This window comes from Agelaius phoeniceus, chromosome 32, assembly GCF_051311805.1.
Source record: "Agelaius phoeniceus isolate bAgePho1 chromosome 32, bAgePho1.hap1, whole genome shotgun sequence".
Lineage (NCBI taxonomy): Eukaryota > Metazoa > Chordata > Aves > Passeriformes > Icteridae > Agelaius > Agelaius phoeniceus.
In genome coordinates, this window is record NC_135296.1 from 339919 (window position 1) to 359454 (window position 19536).

The 19536-nt window shown below is 60.6% G+C and overlaps 2 protein-coding genes across 2 annotated transcripts; one reads left to right on the forward strand and one right to left on the reverse strand.

Moving 5' to 3' along the window:
• Positions 1 to 1742: 1742 nt before the first annotated feature.
• Positions 1743 to 8878, reverse strand: NACC1 (nucleus accumbens associated 1). The gene is made up of 7 exons (XM_077192371.1): positions 8708 to 8878; positions 7093 to 7645; positions 5617 to 5793; positions 4516 to 4621; positions 4349 to 4427; positions 4152 to 4170; positions 1743 to 3538 (listed from the first exon to the last, which is right to left on the reverse strand). The coding sequence occupies exons 1-7, from the start codon at positions 8735 to 8737 to the stop codon at positions 3201 to 3203; spliced, it is 1302 nt and encodes a 433-aa protein (XP_077048486.1). The 5' UTR covers positions 8738 to 8878; the 3' UTR covers positions 1743 to 3200.
• TRMT1 (tRNA methyltransferase 1) lies at positions 8792 to 19534 on the forward strand. Its single transcript, XM_077192360.1, is given in 21 exon segments — positions 8792 to 9090; positions 10817 to 11009; positions 11629 to 11756; positions 11758 to 11872; positions 11875 to 11899; positions 12335 to 12390; positions 12469 to 12584; positions 13467 to 13654; positions 14539 to 14654; positions 15595 to 15707; positions 15794 to 15942; positions 16018 to 16101; positions 16232 to 16301; positions 16372 to 16506; positions 16651 to 16736; positions 17574 to 17682; positions 17800 to 17876; positions 17981 to 18025; positions 18027 to 18097; positions 18351 to 18463; positions 19455 to 19534. Coding segments are annotated over 21 exon segments (2115 nt in total). The 5' UTR covers positions 8792 to 9024; the 3' UTR covers positions 19515 to 19534.
• The last annotated feature ends 2 nt before the right edge of the window (positions 19535 to 19536 follow it).

A 19536-nucleotide genomic window follows, 5' to 3' on the forward strand; every position in this document is an offset into this window, starting at 1 on the left:
TTTGGGGTCTTTTGGGGATTTTCGGGCGATTTTAGGGGCAGATTTGGGGGTGATTGGCCGGGATTTTGGGGGCAGTTTTTGGGATTTCGGGGCATTTTTTGGCCGGGATTTTGGGGTGATTGGGTGAGATTTGGGGCTCATTTCAGGGATTTTGGGGCCAGGGATTTGGGGATTTTGGGGCAATTTTAGGGGCAGATTTGGGGGTGATTGGCTGGGATTTTGGAGGCAGTTTTTGGGATTTCGGGGGCATTTTTTTGGCCGGGATTTTGGGGTGTCTGGCCGGGATTTGGGGCATTTTTTTTGGGAGGGGGGCAGGAATTTGGGGCTGATTTTGGGGATTTTGGGGGCAGTTTTGGGGATTTTGGGGAGCCGTTTTTTGGCAGGGATTTTGGGCTGACTGGGTGAGATTTGGGGCTCATTTCAGGGATTTTGGGGCCAGGGATTTGGGATTTTTGGGCAATTTTAGGGGCAGATTTTGGGGTGATTGGCTGGGATTTTGGGGGCAGTTTTTGGGATTTCGGGGGCATTTTTTTGCCGGGATTTTGGGGTGTCTGGCCGGGATTTGGGGGCATTTTTTTTGGGAGGGGGGCAGGAATTTGGGCTGATTTTGTGGGCATTTTTGGGGATTTTGGGGAGCCGTTTTTCGGCAGGGATTTTGGGCTGACTGGGTGAGATTTGGGGGTCATTTCAGGGATTTTGGGGCCAGGGATTTGGGGATTTTGGGGCGATTTTAGGGGCAGATTTTGGGGTGATTGGCCGGGAATTGGGGATTTTGGGGGCAGTTTTTGGGATTTTGGGGGCACGTAAAGCGCGACTGTTGTAAAATGGCCGCAAAGCGCTGTCCCTGCCCCCCCCCCCGTGTGTTTCAGGTGCTCCTGTGCCCCCCCCATGAATTTGGGGGGGGGGTCCCTACGCCCCCCCCCCCGGTTTTCGGGGTCCCTGCACCCCGCATTCATTTGGGGGGGTTCCTGTGCCCCCTCCCCCGTTTTGTGGATCCCTGTGCCCCCCCCCCTTCACCGGGGATCCCCTCCCCGCCCCTTCCATGCCCATATAAGGCACGGGAAGGGGGCGGAGCCACGCATGAAAGGCAGGAAACTCCGCCTCCGCATGACCATATAAGGGCAAAAAGGGGCGGAACCGCCCCCCGCGCGCCCCCCCACCCCCCCAGTGGTTTTTCACGACCCCCCCCCATTTTCCCAGGCCCCGGGGCCGTTTTTGGGGGCCGTGGGGCGCGGCTGTTACAAACTCTGTGTTTATTTTCACTATTCACACGCTACCCTCGCGCCCAACAGCAGTTCATGTGCAACCTCCAGCGTCGGGGGGGCCTTGGGGGGGGTCCCGGGGGGGGGTGGGGAGGGGTCCTGGTGGGTCTGGGGGCGCTCCAGAAGGGCCCTTGGGGGGGGGGGGTGTCCGGATGGGGGGGGGGGGGAGGTCTTGGCACTTCATTACACAGGACAGACACTGGGGGAGGGGAGGGGGGGGGGTCCCCAGGGAAGCCAAGCACGGGGCTGGGGGGGGGGGGTTCGGGGGGGGTCCATGCGCCCCCCACCCCCCAAATTCTGTACAGCAACGAGAGGGGGAGGGGGAGAACCAAGAGATGGACCCCGTTTTTGGGGGGGGGGGGGGGGGTGGAAGGGTGGGGGGGACAGCGGGGAGACCCTCCCCCCTCCATTTCCTCGGGAGGAAAAAAGGGAAACTGAGGCACGGGGATGGGGGGGAGGGGGGTGAATGGGGGAACCCAGGCCGTGGTGGGGGGGAGGGGGTTTGGGGTTTGGGGTTGGGGGGGGGGTCCCTGCGCCCCCCACCCCGTGCTGGGGGGGGCGGGGGGGGCAGCGGAGACGCGGAGGGAGCGCGGGGGGAGGGGCGGGTAAGGCACTTGACCAAACGTCAGGAGACCTGGGGGGGAGGGGCACTGAGGGGGGGGGGAGACACCTGGGGACCCCCCCCCCACCAAGAGCTGAGTGGGAGAGGGGGGAGGCTCCTGGTGACCCCCCCCAGTCACTCCCAGGGGGGTTCTCAGCAAACCGTGCCTCAGTTTCCCCTTCAGAGCCAAGCCCTGGGGACAGAGGGGGGGGGTCCCTGTGTCCCCCCCCCAGTCTCAGGGTGTCCCTGGCCCCCCCACCCCCCCAGTCACACACAGTGTCCCCCCCCCCCAGCATGGAGGGGGGGCAATAAGGGAGACCCCTCCCAATTTGGTGGTGGGGGGGGGACAAACACAGACAGGTGAGGACCCCCCGCCCCCACACTTTGTGACACACACCTGGGACACACACCTGGGACAGGTGACCTGGGGGGGGGCACAGAGGTCACCTGGGGGGGGGGGGACACATGCGGGGGGGGGCTGCCCAGAGCCATGAGGGTCCCTGGGGGGGGGACACGAGGAGGGAGGGACACAAGGAGGGGGGGGGGGAAACACATGCGGGTGCCTGGAGGGGAATGGGGGGGGCCCCTGGGGGGGGCACAGGACCCCAGACCCCCCCTCTGGGCCCCCCCTGAATGCTTGGGGAGGGGGGGGGGGCAGCTGCGCTTGTGCCGAGAGGCGGCTGCCCCCCCCCCCCAAAAAAACCCCCCAAGTTCTGGGGGTGGGGGGACACAGGACCCACCGGGGCCTCAATGTGGGGTCCCTGCCCCTGAGGGGCGGTCCCAGCCCCTGGGAGTGCCCATCTGGGGTGAGGGGGGGTCCCTAAACCACACAGGTCCCTTGCTGGTGGGACCCTCCCCCTTTTTGTGGGGAGGGGTCCCCAGGTGGGGCGGGGGGGGTCCCTACTCCTGGGGTCTGGGGGAGGGGAGCTGCACCCCCCCCAAATTCAGGCCGGAATCCCCTCCCCACTTTGGGGGGGGCCCAGCCCCTGAAGGGGGGGTCCCTACACCCTCACCTGTCTGGGGAGGGGGTCCCTACTCCTACAGGGTGCATTGAGGGGTCCCCCCCCCCCCATTTTAGGGCAGAATCCCCTCCCACTTTGGGGAGGGGGCTGTGGGAGGGACCCTCCCCATGGGGTGACCCTGTGTGGGGAGGGGTCCCAACTCCTACAGGGTGCATGGGGGGGTGGGGGGACATCGCTGCACCCCCCCAGCTCAGGCTGGAATCCCCTCCCCACTTTTGGGGGGGAGGGAGGGTCCCCACACCCCTCCCCATGGGTGACCCTGCCTGGGGAGGGGTCCCTACTCTACAGGGTGCACTGAGGGGATCATGGGCGGGGTCACCCCCCCCATTTCAGGGCAGGATCCCCTCCCCATTTCGGGGGTCCCATATCCGGGGGTGGGGGCTCGGGGGGGTCACTGCAGCCCCTCCCCTGTGGGCCCCCCCTCAGGCTCGGGCCCCCCCCGCCTCGAAGGGGGGCTCGGGGCCCATGAGCTCGGGCTCCAGTTTGCCCGGTGTCGTTGATGAAGGAGGTGTAGGAGTCGCCCTCGGCCATGAGCAGCTTCAGCTTGGGGATCCAGCTCTTGCGCACCACGCGCCGCGCGTTGGTGCACATGTCGGCCGCGATGGCGTTCATCTCGCTCTCCTTGAAGTTGGGAGCGAAGTTCTGGCAGTAAACTGGGGGGGGGACACGTGGGGACGGGGTCAGGGGGCAGCCAGGAGCACCCCGAGTTTGGGGTTGGGTGGGAAATTGGGCAGTGCCTCAAGCCCCCTGCCCCTGTCCCCCCTGTCCCTCGCTCTCCTTGAAGTTGGGAGCAAAGTTCTGGCAATAAAATGGGGGGTGGGACAGGTGGGGACAGGGTCAGGGGGCAGCCAGGAGCACCCCGAGTTTGGGGTTGGGTGGGAAATGTGGGCAGTGCCTCCTTGGGGTCCCCCCCGTCCCTGCTCTCCTTGAAGTTGGGAGCGAAGTTCTGGCAGTAAACTGGGGGGTGGGACAGGTGGGGACGGGGTCAGGGGGGCAGCCAGGAGCACCCCGAGTTTGGTGGGGGTCCCACAGGAAGGTTTGGGTGTGAAATGTGGGTGCTGCCCCTGTGGGGGGGTCACCCTTGTGCTCCTCTGGGGTCCCCCCGTGCCCTCCCTGAGGTCAATCCTGTCCCATCTTTGAGGTCACTGCTGTCCCCCCATTCTCCCCCCACCCTGAGCCCCCCTGCCTGGTCCCTCCATCCCCCCAAGCCCCCTAACCCTAACCCTAACCCTAACCCTAACCCTAACCCCCAAGCCCCCCACTCACATTTGACAGCGTGCAGCACCCGGCTGTCCCCCCAAGCCCCCCAAGCCCCCAGACACCCCCCCGAGCCCCCCAAAGCCCCCCACTCACATTTGACAGCGTGCAGCACCCGGCTGTACTGAGCCCCCCAAGCCCCCAGACACCCCCAAGCCCCCCAAAGCCCCCCAAAGCCCCCCACTCACATTTGACAGCGTGCAGCACCGGCTGTCCAGCGGTTTCCTGCTGGGGTCGTTGGTGGACGAGCGGATTCCGGTCCCGCAGCTGTTGGCCAGCGTGTTCCTGCCGGACCCACAAAACCCAGCTTGGACCCCCAGAAATCCCCTCTGGCAGCCCGGGTGAGGGCGGGGGGCAGCCCCGGGGGTCTCACCTGTCGAAGAAGGAGGCGAGCAGGCGGCGCAGCAGCACCTTGTGCCGCGTGCCCGCGCTGACGTGGCAGTTCATCAGCTGGGCCCGCGTGATGTACACGTTGGTACCTGGGGACAGGGGCACAGGGGGGTCAGCGGGGGCCAGACTGCACGGCAAGATTTGCATATTTGCATAATTAGTATGCTATTTGCCACCTGTGTGGTGGTTGGCTTCTGTTAAGAAAAAATAGGTTATATTGTATTATATTGTATTATATTGTATTATATTGTATTATATTGTATTATATTATATTATATTATATTATGTTATGTTATATTATATTATATTACATTACATTACATTATATTATATTACATTATATTATATTATATTACATTATATTACATTACATTATATTATATTACATTACATTATATTATATTACATTATATTATATTACGTTATATTATATTTCACATTATTCACATTATATTACATTACATTATATTATAGAATGTATACGATATAATAATATAGTAATATAATATAATAAAATATTAAAATATACAATAAAAATATACAATAGAAAAACAATAATATAATAATGTGATATGATACAATATCAACCATATATAATAATATAATGTAATGTAATGTAATAAATATAATATAGTATAATATAATAAAACATAATAATATAACATCATATAACATAACATATCATAATATACATAACATAACATAACATAATATAATACAATATAACATAATTTAATTTAAATTTTATAGCAATTCAGACAGAGGGGAACTTTACAATTTATAAAAATTTCAATTATAAAATTAATATAAAACCAAAAAAAAATTTATTTTTTTCAAAATAAAAATAAACTTAAAATTTGATAATTTAAATTATCAAATTTAAATTATAAAACAAATTTTTAAATTAAAAAAAAATTAAAAAAAATAAAATAAAAATTTAATTTCTATAACTGAAATTTAAATTTTACAGCAACTCTGAAGGGGAGGAGCTTCGTATTTCCCATTCCAGCTGAGGCTCCTGCCTTCCTCCCCAGCCTCCCCACACCCCAGAGCCCTGTGGGACCCTCCCAGTCCGTCCCAGTACCAGTGACCAGCTCCAGCTTCTCGGCGGGGTCGCCCTCGTCGTAGAGCTTGGGGTGGCAGCGGTTCCCGATCTGGGTCACCAGCTCAGCCGGCAGCGACGCCAGGTCCTGGCGCAGGCGGGCGCGGGCCCGGGGCTCCGGGGGCGGCTGCTCGGGCAGGGCCTCCACCTTCTCTGCAGCTGGGGAGGTGGGGATGTGGAAATGGGGCTCTACGTGCAGTGGGGAGGGGGCTTTGGGGGTCCCTGCAGGGTTGGGGGTGTCCCTGAGGTGTCACCTTAATGGTGTCACCTTTGTGGGGGTCACACACAGGGCAGCTCCTCAGGCAGGGCCTCTGCAGCTGGGGAGGGGTGGGGAGGTGGAAATGGGGCTAATGGGGCTCTGTGTGCAGTGGGGAGGGGGCTTTGGGGGTCCCTGGCACCCCTGTGTCACCCCTGAGGTGTCACCTTTATGGGGGTCACACACAGGGGGGCTGCTCGGGCAGGGCCTCCACCTTCTCTGCAGCTGGGGAGGGGTGGGGATGTGGAAATGGGGCTAATGGGGCTCTGTGTGCAGTGGGGAGGGGGCTTTTGGGGTCCCTGGCACCCCTGAGGTGTCGCCTTTGTGGTGGGCAGGGGGGGAAATGCTTGAAAATCCTTGAAAAAAGCTTGAAAATTCTGTGGGGGGGTGACAACAGGGAGCCCAACCAGGCCACGCCCACACGCTCTAACCACGCCTCCAATGGGGCAGGGTCCCACCACAAACACACCCCCATACACCAGAGACCCCCAGGACCCTCCCCAGACCACCCCAACCCCCTCAGGACCCCCCCAAAGCCTCCCCATACCTGCAGGCCCCACGTTCATCATGCTGTACATGGTGTACATGTTACAGACCTGCCTGTGCTGCTCACACACCTGAGACCCCCAGGACCCCAAAAAACCCCCCCAATCCACTCAGGACCCTCCCCAGAGCCCCCCAATCCCCTCAGGACCCCCCCAAACCCCTCAGGACCCCCCCATACCTGCAGGCCCCACGTTCATCACGCTGTACATGGTGTACATGTTACAGATCTGCCTGTACTGCTCACACACCTGAGACCCCCAGGACCCTCCCAGAGCCCCCCAATCCCCTCAGGACCCCCCCAAACCCCCCATACCTGCAGGCCCCACGTTCATCACGCTGTACATGGTGTACATGTTACAGACCTGCCTGTGCTGCTCACACACCTGAGACCCCCAGGACCCTCCCCAGAGCCCCCCAGTCCCCTCAGGACCCCCCCAAAACCCCCCAATCCCCTCAGGACCCCCCCAAACCCCTCAGGACCCCCCATACCTGCAGGCCCCACGTTCATCACGCTGTACATGGTGTACATGTTACAGATCTGCCTGTACTGCTCACACACCTGAGACCCCCAGGACCCTCCCAGAGCCCCCCAGTCCCCTCAGGACCCCCCACAATCCCCTCAGGACCCCCCCAAACCCCTCAGGAACCCCCCATACCTGCAGGCCCCACGTTCATCATGCTGTACATGGTGTACATGTTACAGATCTGCCGGTACTGCTCGTCCGAGCCTTCCTCGCCCGCGTCCTCCTCCTCGTCCTCCTCGTTGTGGAAGGAGCCGGGGCTGTCGCTGGTGTAGGCGCTGGACGTGCCCCCGGGGCTGGTCTGGTCTGCAGCCGTGCCGGGCACCGGGGCCGGCACCGGGACAGGGGTGGTGCCACCGCCGCCTGTACCGGCACCGGCCCCGGGCGCGCTCTGGCGCGGCGCCGCCTCGGAGAACTTGGCCATTTTCCTGCTGCCGTTGTTGCCGGCGCCGGCCGAGGAGGAAGAGGAGGAGGAGGAGTCCTTGGCGGCGCCGTCCCAGAGGCGTTTGACCACGAAGGTGCACTGCACGCCGTCGGGCTCGCCCTGCTCCGTCTTGACCCGCGACACCAGGGGCAGCGCGGCCGGCCAGGCCTGCGCCGCCGAGGTCTGCGCCACCGGGCTCTGCGGCTCCGAGCCCGGCGTGTCGTCCCCGTGCAGCCCCTGCGAGTCGCAGCTCGGGGAGCTCACCTGCAACGAGGGACATTTCTCGTCACGTTGGCCGGGAAAATCGCTCCGGGGCAGGGTTTGAGTGCTGGGAGGCTCAGGGGGAAAGGAAAATATATTATATGTACAATTAGATGTAATATAGTGTGTATATGTTAATGTCGTTATATATAATGTAATATAATGTACTGTAATGTAATATAATGTAGTATAATGTAATATAATGTAACATAATATAATGTTAATAATATAACATAACATAATATAACGTAATATAATATAGTATAATGTAATATAACATAATATAACATAATATAATATAATATAATATAATAATATAATATAATATAATATAATATAATATAATATAATATAATATAATGTAATATAGTATAATATAATATAATGTGATATAATATAGTATAATGTAATATAATATAATATAATATAATATATAATATAATATAATATATATAATATAATATAAATATAATATAATATAACATATCAGCCTTTTAACAGCACAGAGTCAGATTAATAATTTCCTCCTTCCTTTATATTACACGCATATTATATATTAATATATAATATAAATATAATAATCAGCCTTCTAAGAACCTGGGAGTCAGATCCATCATTTCCTCCTTCCATTATATTACCCATACCTTATATATTATATAATATAGTATAGTATAGTATAGTATAGTATAGTATAATATAATATAATATAATGTAATAATGACATGATATAATTACGATATCATAGGGTATGATATAATATGATGTAATATAATATATATAATATCACAAAATAACAAATCAGCCTTCTAAGAACACGAGTCAGATTCATAATTTCCTCCTTCCATTACATTATATATTAATATGATATAATTAAGATATGATATAATTAAGATATGATATAATTAAGATATGATACAGTATTACATGATACAATATGATGTAATACAATATATATAATATCACAAAAATAATAAATCAGCCTTCCAACACCACAGGACTCACCTCCACCCTTCCCTCCTCTGCCCTGACCCCCCAACCCAACCCCAACCCCAGCCCCAAACCCACCTTGAGGAAGAACTCGGTGCCCTTCTCCATGATCTCCTGGATCTGCAGAAGCCCGCCGTGTACATCAGCAGGAACTGATCGCCCACGTTCATGCTCAGCCTCCGGTGTAGCAGAAGCTGAGGATCTGCTGGAAGCTCTGGGGCTGCACGGCGGCCGGCAGCTCCACCACGGCGCTCTTGGAGCTGTGGAAGAGGTCTCGGAAGTAGGAGCTGCTGGCGGCCAGCACGGCCCTGTGGGCTTTGAAGGCGTGGCCCTTGACCACCACCGAGACGTCGCAGAAGAGCCCCTGCAGGCGCTGCTCGTTCAGGCACTCCAGGATGCTGTTCCCGAAGTTGGGGATCTCCATCTGCAGCGTCTGCGCCATGGCGGGCGCCGGGCGGGGCCTGCGGGGCAAAACGGGGGCGTTGGGGGCGGCACAGGGGGCACTGGGGACAGTGGGGACAATGGGGACAGCGCAGGGGGCACTGGGGACAATGGGGAGTTGGGGGCGGTGGGGACAGCACAAGGGGCACTGGGGACACTGGGGACAATGGGGGGAGTTGGGGACAATGGGGACACTGGGGACAATGGGGGACAATGGGGGCGTTGGGGGCAGTGGGGACAGCACAGGGGGCACTGAGGACAGTGGGGACAATGGGGACAGCGCAGGGGGCACTGAGGACAGTGGGGACAATGGGGGGACAATGGGGGCGTTGGGGGCGGTGGGGACAGCGCAAGGGGCACTGGGGACACTGGGGACAATGGGGACAGCACAGGGGGCACTGGGACACTGGGGACAATGGGGGAGTTGGGGGCGGTGGGGACAGCGCAGGGGACACTGGGGGCAGTGGGGACAATGGGGGGAGTTGGGGGCAGTGGGGACAATGGGGGAGTTGGGGACAGCAGGGACAGCACGGGGGTGTTGGGGTCTTGGGGACACTGGGGACAATGAGGGGACAATGGGGGGATTTGGGGCAGTGGGGACAGCACCTGGGGACACTGGGGACAGTGGGGACAATGGGGGAGTTGGGGATGGCAGGGACAGCATAGGGGTGTTGGGACATTGGGGGACAACAGGGGTGTGGGGGACATTGAGGGGTGTTGGGGACAGCGGGGGGCAACAGGGGGCATTGGGGGGCAATGGGAGTGTTGGGGACATTGGGGACGTTGGGTTGTTGGGGATATTGAGGGGCATTGGGGACAGAGGGGACAGTGGGGACAGCAGAGGGAGTTGGGGACAACAGGGACAGTGGGGGTGTTGGGGTCAATGGGGACAGGGAATGGGGTGGACATGGGGGGACAGGGGACATTGGGGTTTGGGGACAGGGGCACAGGACGTGGGGGACACGTGGGGACAGGGGACAGGGACACGGGCAGGGACAGAGGGGGCACAGAGGAGAGAGCCAGGGGTCCCACAAAGCCCCCAACCCCTCTCACCCCAAATCCCCCCCAGGCTCGGGGGTCCCCGCCAAGGCCGGGGGGGCTCTGAGGGAATTGGGGGGGACAGGGCAGGGCGGGGACCCCCCCAGGGACCCGCAGGGTTTGGGGGAGACACCCCCAAATTGGGGGGGAAAGGAGACCCCCGAGTCTGACCTGGGGGCTGGGGGAGACCCCAGAGGGGAAATAGGGGGGAGGGTTCCCCAATTTTGGGAGGGGGGGGTGAATCCCCAGCTGGGGGAGGGGAGGAGCAGAGGGACCCCAAAACACGGGGGTGGGGGGGGGGCACCCAAAGGGACCCCCCTCCCTGGGCTGGGGACAGAGGAGCCCCCCGTGCCCAGCAGGGGAGGGGACGGGACCCCCGAACCCTCCGAGGTGACACCGGGGGGACCCCAAATTTTGGGGGGGGTCCCCAAAACCCCCCAACCAATGGGAGGGGGGGGGGAACCGCAATCCCCCACAGCGGGGGGGTACGGACAGAGCCCCCCCCATTCCCGGCAGCAGCAGCGGCGTCACCCGGGGGAACCGAGGGATCCCCAGCGCGGGGGGGGCGGGAGGCGCCGCAGGCCCGGGGAACGGGCGCCGGCGGTTGGGGGGTTACCGGGCCCGGTGCGGGAGGGAGCGGAGCACCGGGGAGCCGCTGCAAGGGGCAGGGCGCGGGTTCGGGGCGGGGCAGGGGGGTCCGTGCCGTACCGGGGGCCGGGGACGCTGCGCTGGGGGCCGCGGCCGCTGCCGGAGCCGCTCCCGGGGCCGCCGCGCTCAGCGGCCATTCATTGTGCGGCAGGCGCGACCGGCCGAGCGCCGAGCGCGCCGCCCGCGCCTGCGCGACCAGCCGAGCGCCGAATCATCCACCCGCGCCGCCCGGTGACCACGCGGAGTTTTAAGGGTGGGAGAGGCGGAAAACGCGCGGGGAACGGCGGGGAACGCGTGGGGAGCGCGAAGGAAAGCGCGGGGTGGCTGGCGCACCGTGTCCCGCGGGCGGGGTGCGGCGGGATCGGTTCCTCCCGGCGCCGCCGGCGGGCAATGCCGCGGGATGGCGTTTGGGAGAGGCAGGCGGAGGTTTTGTAACCCTGCGCGGCCGCCGTGGTCACGTGAGCGGCGCAAGATGGCGGCGCCCATGTGAGGGGAATGCGCGGGGCGGCGCGCGCGGGTGAGCGGGGGGGGGACACGGAGGGAACAAGGAGAGCCCGGAGGGCACGGGGGGGACACACCGGGGGTTTAACCCCCCCCCGGGCCCTGCCACGTGCTGGGGAGGGGGCGGCGTGGGGGGGGCGGCGGGGGGCTCGGTGCGACCCCCGGTCCCGGTTTTTGTGGGGGGGGGGGGGGGGGAGTCTCTCCTTTCTCACGGGGCTTTTGTGTCCTCCCCGCTCTCCCATTCCCCGCCTCTTCCTCCCCTTTTCCGGGGGGGTCTCCTCCCCTTTTCCCGCCCTCCGGGGCCGAGCCCAAATTCCGCCGTTTTTTCCCCCAAAACCGCTCCGGTGCTTCCGTGACCCCCCCCGGCACAGCCGCCGCACTCAGGACCCTCTGCAGAGCCCCCCCGGTGCCTCCCGCCATGGACGGAGCCGCCTCCCCCAACGGCGTGGCGACCCCCGAGGGGCCGGGGGCGACCCCCGAGGGGCCGGGGGCGACCCCGAGGGCTCGGCCGGACCCCCCAGAGCGAGGGGAGCCCCCCCGGTACCGGCGAGACGCTGATCACCGAGGGCCGCGCCACCATCGTCTTCCCCAGCGCCAACGAGGTTTTCTACAACCCGTGCAGGGCTTCAACCGCGACCTGACGTGAGCCGGGGGCGTCCTTGAGGGTCTTGGGGCGCTTTGGAGGAATTGAGGGGGGGCTTGGGGGGCTCTGGGAAGGTTCTGGAGGGCCTTGAGGGGGTCCTGGGGGGCTCTGGGAGGGTTTGGGGGGTTCTGGGGAGGGTCCTGGGGGGCTCTCAGGGGGCTTGGGGGGGCCTTTAGGGTATCTGGAGGGTCCTGAGGGGGTCCTGGGGGGGCTCTCGGGGGGCTTGGGGGGGGGTCTCTGGAGGGTCCTGGGGGGATTTTGGGGTGATCCTGAGGGGGTTTTGGGTCCTGGGCTGCCCTGGGTGGGTTTTGGGGTGACCTTGGGGGGATTTTGGGTGATCCTAAGGGGTTTTGGGGTCCTGGGCTGCCCCGGGGGGGTTTTGGTGTCTCTGCCCCCCCTCAGGGGGTCCCTGACCCCCCCTTTTCCCCCCCCAGCTGCGCTGTCCTGACGGAATTCGCTCGGCTCTGGCTGCGCCCCAAAGGAATTCGGGGTACGGCGCCTTTGGGGAAGGGGAGGGGTCCCTGTCCCCCCTTTTGGGGGTCCCCTCACCCCCTCCTCTCTTTCCCAGTCGTTCTTCCTGGCGAGGAGGAGCCGGGGGGGAGCCCCCAGAGCCCCCCCGAGGCCGGGGACCCCCCGGGAGCCCCCGAGACCCCGCGGACGGCGCGGCCGGGAGAGCCCTGCGAGGTGGGGAGGGGTCCTGGGGAGGGGTCCTGGGGGGGGTCTTGGGTATCCCCTGACCCCATCCTGTGTCCCCAGGGGTCCCCTGAGCCCCCCCTGTGCCCTCAAGGGGGGGTTTGGGGGTCCCTGTGCTCCCCCAGGAGGTTCCTGAGCCCCCCCTGAGCCCTCCTGTGCCCCTGGGGGAGTTTTGGGGGGTCCCAGGCCACCCTGTGCCTCTGGAGGGGGGGGGTCTCAGGCCCATCTGACCCCCCCATGTACCCCCCCAGGGGGTTCCTGAGCCCCCCATAACCCTCGGGGAGATTTTGGGGATTCCTGGGCACCCCCAGGGAGATTTTGGGGTGTCCCTGACTCCCCTCAGGGTGATTTTTGGGGTTCTCTGACTCCCCTCAGGGTGATTTTTGGGGTTCCCTGTGTGCCCCAGGGGAATTTTTGGTGTTCCTGGGCCCGCCTTGTGCCTCCCCAGGGGGTTCCTGGGCCCCCCCCGGCCACCCCCAGGGAGGTTTTTGGGGTTTCCTGACCCTCCCAAAGTGATTTTTGGGGTTCATTTCCCCCTCCCCAGGGTGGGCTCCGTGTGCTGGAGGCCGTGGCAGCCTCGGGGCTCTGCTCTGTGTGCTTCACCCGGGAGGGATTTTGGGGTTCCCTGACCCTCCCAGGATGATTTTTGGGGTTCCCTGACCCTCCCAGCAGGGATTTTGGGGTTCCAGGATGATTTTTGGGGTTCATTTTTCCCCCTCCCCAGGGTGGTCTCCGTGTGCTGGAGGCCCTGGCAGCCTCGGGGCTCCGCTCCGTGCGCTTTGCCCGGGAGGGATTTTGGGGTTTTCTGACCATCCCAGCAGGGATTTTGGGGTTCCAGGATGATTTTTGGGGTTCATTTTTCCCCGTCCCCAGGGTGGGCTCCGTGTGCTGGAGGCCCTGGCAGCCTCGGGGCTCCGCTCCGTGCGCTTTGCCCGGGAGGTTCCGGGGCTCGGGGCCATCGTGGCCAGCGACTGCTCCCCCCGGGCCACCGAGCTGATGGCGCGGAACGTGGCCAGGAACGGCGTGGAGGGGCTGGTGACACCACAGCTGGCTGATGCCAGGTGAGCCTGAACCCCAAAATCCCATTGGGGTTTGTGCCAGGTGAGCCTGAACCCCAAAATCCCATTGGGGTTGTGCCAGGTGAGCCCAAATCCCCAAAATCCCATTGGGGTTGTGCCAGGTGAGCCCAAAACCCCAAAATCCCATTGGGGTTGTGCCAGGTGAGCCCAAAACCCCAAATCCCCAAAATCCCATTGGGGTCATGGCAGGGCACCCCAAATCCCCAAAATCCCATTGGGGTCATGGCAGGGGACCCCAAATCCCAATGGGGATTGTGCCAGGTGAGCCTGAACCCCCAAATCCCCAAAATCCCATTGGGGTTGTGCCAGATGAGCCTGAACCCCAAAATCCCATTGGGGTTGTGCCAGGTGAGCCCAAATCGCATTGGGATCATGGCAGGTGACCCCAAACCCCAATAGAAATCACACCAGGTGACCCCAAACCCCCATTGGGAATTGTTCCAGGTGACCCCAAACCCCCATTGGAACGGCACCAGGTGACCCCCAACCCCAATAAGGATTGTGCCAGGTGACCCCAAACTCACAAATCCCACTGGGGCCATGCCAGGTGACCCCAAATTCCAATTAGGATCAAACCAGGTGACCCCAAACCCCACTGGGAACGGGGCCAGCCCCCCGACACTTCCTCAAGCATGGCTGGGAGGTGTCCCCAGAGTGTCCCCATGAGCACCCCCCTGCCCCACTTTGGGCTCTCTGGGGGGAGCCCCCAGACCCTTTTCCCCCTCAGAATTTACCCCAATATCCCCACAAGGTGCCAGGAGCCGCCCTGGCCCCCAAGCTGTGACCACACTGAGGGGGGGTCCCAACCCCTGTGGGTGTCCCCTGAGGGTGCTGAGGGTTTTGGGGGGCTCTTTGGGGACCCCCAGGATGCTGATGTACCAAAGCAAAGCCCAGCGCCAGCCCTTCGACGTCATCGACCTGGACCCCTACGGGAGCCCCGCGCCCTTCCTGGACGCGGCCGTGCAGGCCGTCAGCGAGGGGGGTGAGTGGGGGCACCCCAAAACCCTCTGGGGACACCCAGACACCTTTGGGGACACCCAGATACCTTCAGGGACACCCAAATCCCCTTAGGGACACCCAGATCCCCTTAGGGATACCCAAATCCCTTTGGGGACAACCAAACTCCTTTGGGGACACCCAAACACCTTCAGGGACACCCAAACCCCTTCAAGGACACCCAAACACCTTTAGGAACAACCGAACCCCTTCAGGGACACCCAAACCCCTTCAGGGACCCCCAAACACCTTTAGGGACACCCAAACACCTGCAGGGACACCCACACACCTTTAAGGACACCAAAAGCCCCTTAGGGATACCCAGATCCCCTTAGGGACACCCAAATCCCTTCAGGGACCCCCAAACTCCTTCAGGGACACCCAAACCCTTTTGGGGACACCCAAACTCCTTCAGGGACACCCAAACACCTTCAGGGACACCCAAACCTCTTCAGGGACACCCAAACCCTTTTGGGGACACCCAAACCCCTTCAGGGAGCCCGAAACTCCTTTGGGGACACCCAAACCCCTTGGGGGACCCCCAAACATCTTTAGAGAGCTCCCAAACCCCTTCAGGGACCCTCAAACCCCTTCAGGGACACCCAAATCCCCTTAGGGACACCCAAAACTCCCTTTGGGACCCCAAACCCCTTTAGGGACACCCAAAACCACCTCAGGGACCCCCAAACCCCTTGGGGACACCCAAAACCACCTCAGGGAGCCCAAACCCCTTTAGGGACACCCAAAACCCACTTGGGGAGCCCCTAAACACCTTCAGGGACCCCAAACCCCTTTAGGGACCCCCAAAACTCCCTTTGGGACCCCAAACCCCTTTAGGAACACCCAAAACCACCTCGGGGAGCCCCTAAACACCTTCAGGGACCCCAAACCCCTTCAGGGACCCCCCCTGCACCCCGACTTTGCAGGTCTGCTGTGCGTCACCTGCACGGACATGGCGGTGCTGGCCGGCAACAGCGCCGAGACCTGCTACAGCAAATACGGCGCCGTGTCCCTCAAGGGCAAGTTCTGCCACGAGATGGTTGGTGCTGGGGGGTGGCCAGGGGGAGGAGGGGGCTTCAGGGGGTGGCACACGTGTCCCTTCGTGTCCCTTTTGTCCCCTGGCAGGCGCTGAGGATCGTCCTGCACAGCCTGGACCTGCGCGCCAACTGCTACCAGCGCTTCGTGGCGCCGCTGCTGTCGGTCAGCGCCGATTTCTACGTGCGCGTCTTCGTCAGGGTCTTCACGGGCCAGGCCAAGGTCAAGGCCTCGGCCAGGTGAGTTTGGGGAGGGGTTTTGGGGGGTCTTTTTGTGCCCCCAAACTCGCCCTGATCCGGGGTTTTTCCCCCCAGCAAGCAGGCGCTGGTGTTTCACTGCACGGGGTGCGGCTCGCACCACCTGCAGCGCCTGGGCAGGGCCAGCAGCCACGGCAGCAGGTACAGACCCCACATCCCTCCCCACATCCCTCCCCATAGAGGTTTTGGGGTTCAAGACCCTTCAGGGGGTCCCCACGATTTGTGTTTTGTGGTTTTTGGGGGGGGTTTTAACCACTTTTCCCCGCCTTAGCTTCAAGTACAGCCCGGCCACGGGACCGCCCGTGGGTCCCACCTGCGAGTTCTGCCAGCAGCGCCACCAGGTGCGTGCAGCCCCCTCCCCAAAAAAAACCCCCAAAAAAGGCCCTGAACCCCCTTTTTTCCCTCCTAAAGGTGGGGGGCCCTGTGTGGGCTGAGCCCCTGCACGACCCCAGCTTTGTGGAGGGGCTGCTGGCGGCCCTGGAGAGGAGCCCCGGGCGCTTCCAGACGGAGCCGCGCATGCGGGGGATGCTGAGCGTCATCGCCGAGGTGACGCCAAAAGGGGGCGGCCCTGGGGGGGCACAGGGGACGCCCCTCGATGGGGACAGCCCTGGGGGGGCGCAGGGGACGCCCCTCGATGGGGACACCCCGGTTTTGGGGCTGGTTGTGATGCTGGGGGTGTTGGTGGGGCAGGAGCTGAGCGATGTCCCCCTGTACTACACCCTGGACGGGCTGAGCAGCACCGTCCGCAGCAACACGCCGGCGCTGCTGCAGCTCAGGTGGGCACCCAAACCCCCTCGGGGAGCCCCCAGATCCCTGCAGGGACCCCAAAACCCCTCGGGGATCCCCCAAATCTCTGCAGGGATCCCAAAACCCCTTGGGGATCCCCCCAAATCCTGCAGGGATCCCAAAACCCCTTGGGGATCCCCCAAATCCCTGCAGGGACCCCAAACCCCCTTGAGGAACCCCCAAATCCCTGCAGGGATCCCAAAACCCCTCGGGGATCCCCCAAATCCCTGCAGGGATCCCAAAACCCCCTCATAGAAACCCCCCCAAACCCCCTCAGGGAGCCCAAATCCCTTCTGGGACACCCAAAACCCCCCCGGGAGCCCAAACCCCCCTCGGGAGCCCAAATCCCTTCAGGGACACCCAAAACCCCTCGGGGAGCCCTGAACCCTTTAGGGATCCCAAAACCCCCTCGGGAGCCCAAACCCCCTCAGGGAGCCCAAATCCTTCATGGAACCCTCCCAAACCCCTCAGGGAGCCCAGATCCCTTTAGGAACACCCAAAACCCCCTCGGGAGCCCAAATCCCTTTAGGGACATCCAAAACCCCCTTGGGGATCCCCCAATCCCCATCCTAGCCCCCCCAATCCCCATCCCTGGCCCCCTCAAACCCCTCGGGTTCCCCCAAACCCCATCTTGCCCCCCCCAAACCCCATCCTGGCCCCCCCAAACCCATCTCAGCCCCCCAAATCCCATCCCAGCCCCACCAAACCCCTCAGGGATCCCCCAATCCCCATCCTGGCCCCCCAAACCCCATCCTAGCCCCCCAAAACCTCCTCAGACTCCCCTCAAACCCCATTCTGTCCCCCCCAATCCCCGCCCTGGCCCCCAGGTCGGCCCTGCTGCACGCGGGGTTCCGCGTCTCGCTGTCCCACGCCTGCCGCAACGCCGTCAAGACGGACGCGCCGCCGGCCGTGCTCTGGGACATCATGCGCTGCTGGGTCAGTGAGGAGGGGCTCTGGGACCCCTCCCCACGCTCGGGAGAGGGGGGGGCTGAATCCCCTTTTTCCCACCCCCTTTTTCCCCAATTTTCCCCCATTTTTTCCCATTTTTCCCAGGCCAAGCTGCACCCGGTGAAGCTGGAGCGGCTCCCGGACTCCAGCCCGGCCGCCCGGATCCTCTCGGTGGAGCCCACGTAGGACCCCCGGGGTGGGGTTTGGGGGCGACCCCCAGACCCATTTTGGGAGACCCCAGACCCCCCCAAAGCCCCTGACCCCCTCCTTTACCCCCCTTTCCCAGGCTCCAGGCTTCCTTTGCCCTCCACGAGGACGCCAACCCAGCTCCCGCAGGCGCGGCTCAAGAGGTTCCCCGAGAACCCCGAAGCTTTTTGGGGTCCCAAGGCCAGGGCCAAGCCCGGTGAGGCCTGGGGGGGGCTCAGTTTGGGGGTTCAGGCGCCCCCCACCCTTTTTAAGGGGGACATTCCCCCTTTTTTCACTCGGGGTGGGGCAGAAACTTCCTAAAAAGAGCTCGGGGTTCATCCTTTCCCCTTGTGCTTTTTTTTGGGGGGGGTCCCTCACCTTCTCCCCTTTTTGGGAGGGTCCCCTCACCCTCTGCCCTATTTTGGGGTGGGGTCTCCACCTCATTCCCATCTCTCTTTCCAGGCTTTCCAGGGGGGGCATCGCCCCCTCCCTGCAGGAGAAGAGGGAGAGGCTCCAGAACAAGAGGAGGCAGCGCCGGGACGGGGCCGGGCTGAAACAATTCCCCTGCAAACGCTTCAAGGAGGTGGGGAGGGGTCCCCAAAATATGGGGAAGGGGTCCCCAAAATATGGGGGGGGATCCCTCCAAAATATGGGAATAGAGGGCGGGGGGGGTTTGCAGGAAATAAAGGGAGAAATAAAACGGGGAATAAATAAAATGGGGAATAAAAGTGGGGGTGGGAATATGGGGAGGGGGTCTGGGAATTTTGGGGGAAAATTTTGGGGGGAATTTGAGGAGGGGTCTGTGAATGCGGGGGGGGGGGTTTGCAGGAAATAAAGGGAGAAATAAAATGGGGAATAAATAAAATGGGGAATAAATAAAATGGGAAATAAATAAAATTGGGGGTGGGAATATGGGGAGGGGGGGGTCTGGGAATTTTGGGGGGAAATTTTGGGGGGAATTTGAGGAGGGGTCTGTGAATGCGGGGGGGGGGGGGTTTGCAGGAAATAAAGGGAGAAATAAAACGGGGAATAAATAAAATGGGGAATAAATAAAATGGGGAATATAAGTGGGGGTGGGAATATGGGGAGGGGGGTCTGGGAATTTTGGGGGGAAATTTTGGGGGGAATTTGAGGAGGGGTCTGTGAATGCAGGGGGGGGGGTTTGCAGGAAATAAAATGGGGAATAAATAAAATGGGGAATAAATAAAATGGGGAATAAAATTGGGGGTGGGAATATGGGGAGGCGGTCTGGGAATTTTGGGGGGAATTTGAGGAGGGGTCTGTGAATAATGAGGGGGGGGTCCAGGAATGACGGGGGGGGTTTGCAGGAAATAAAGGGAGAAATAAAACGGGGAATAAATAAAATGGGGAATAAATAAAATGGGGAATAAATAAAATGGGGAATAAAAACAGGGGGTGGGAATATGGGGAGGGGGGTCTGGGAATTTTGGGGGCAAATTTTGGGGGGAATTTGAGGAGGGGTCTGTGAATGCAGAGGGGGGGTCCTGAACACAAAGAGGGGGGGGTTGGGGCAGGTTTAACCCCCCCTCCCCATTTTTGCCCCCTCCCCACAGGGCACCTGTCCCCAAGGCGAGCAGTGCTGTTACTCCCACCACGAGCCCCCTCCCCATTAAAACAAATTTTTTTACCCAAACT

Coding starts and splice junctions, on each gene's coding strand:
- NACC1 (XM_077192371.1), bottom strand. CDS start 8,737: ATGGAGAAGGGCACCGAGTTCTTCCTCAAG. Junction 5,794..7,092: donor GATGAACGTGGGGCCTGCAG/GTATGGGGGGTT, acceptor CCACCTCCCCAG/CTGCAGAGAAGGTGGAGGCC. Junction 4,428..4,515: donor CTCGCCTCCTTCTTCGACAG/GTGAGACCCCCG, acceptor TGGGTCCGGCAG/GAACACGCTGGCCAACAGCT.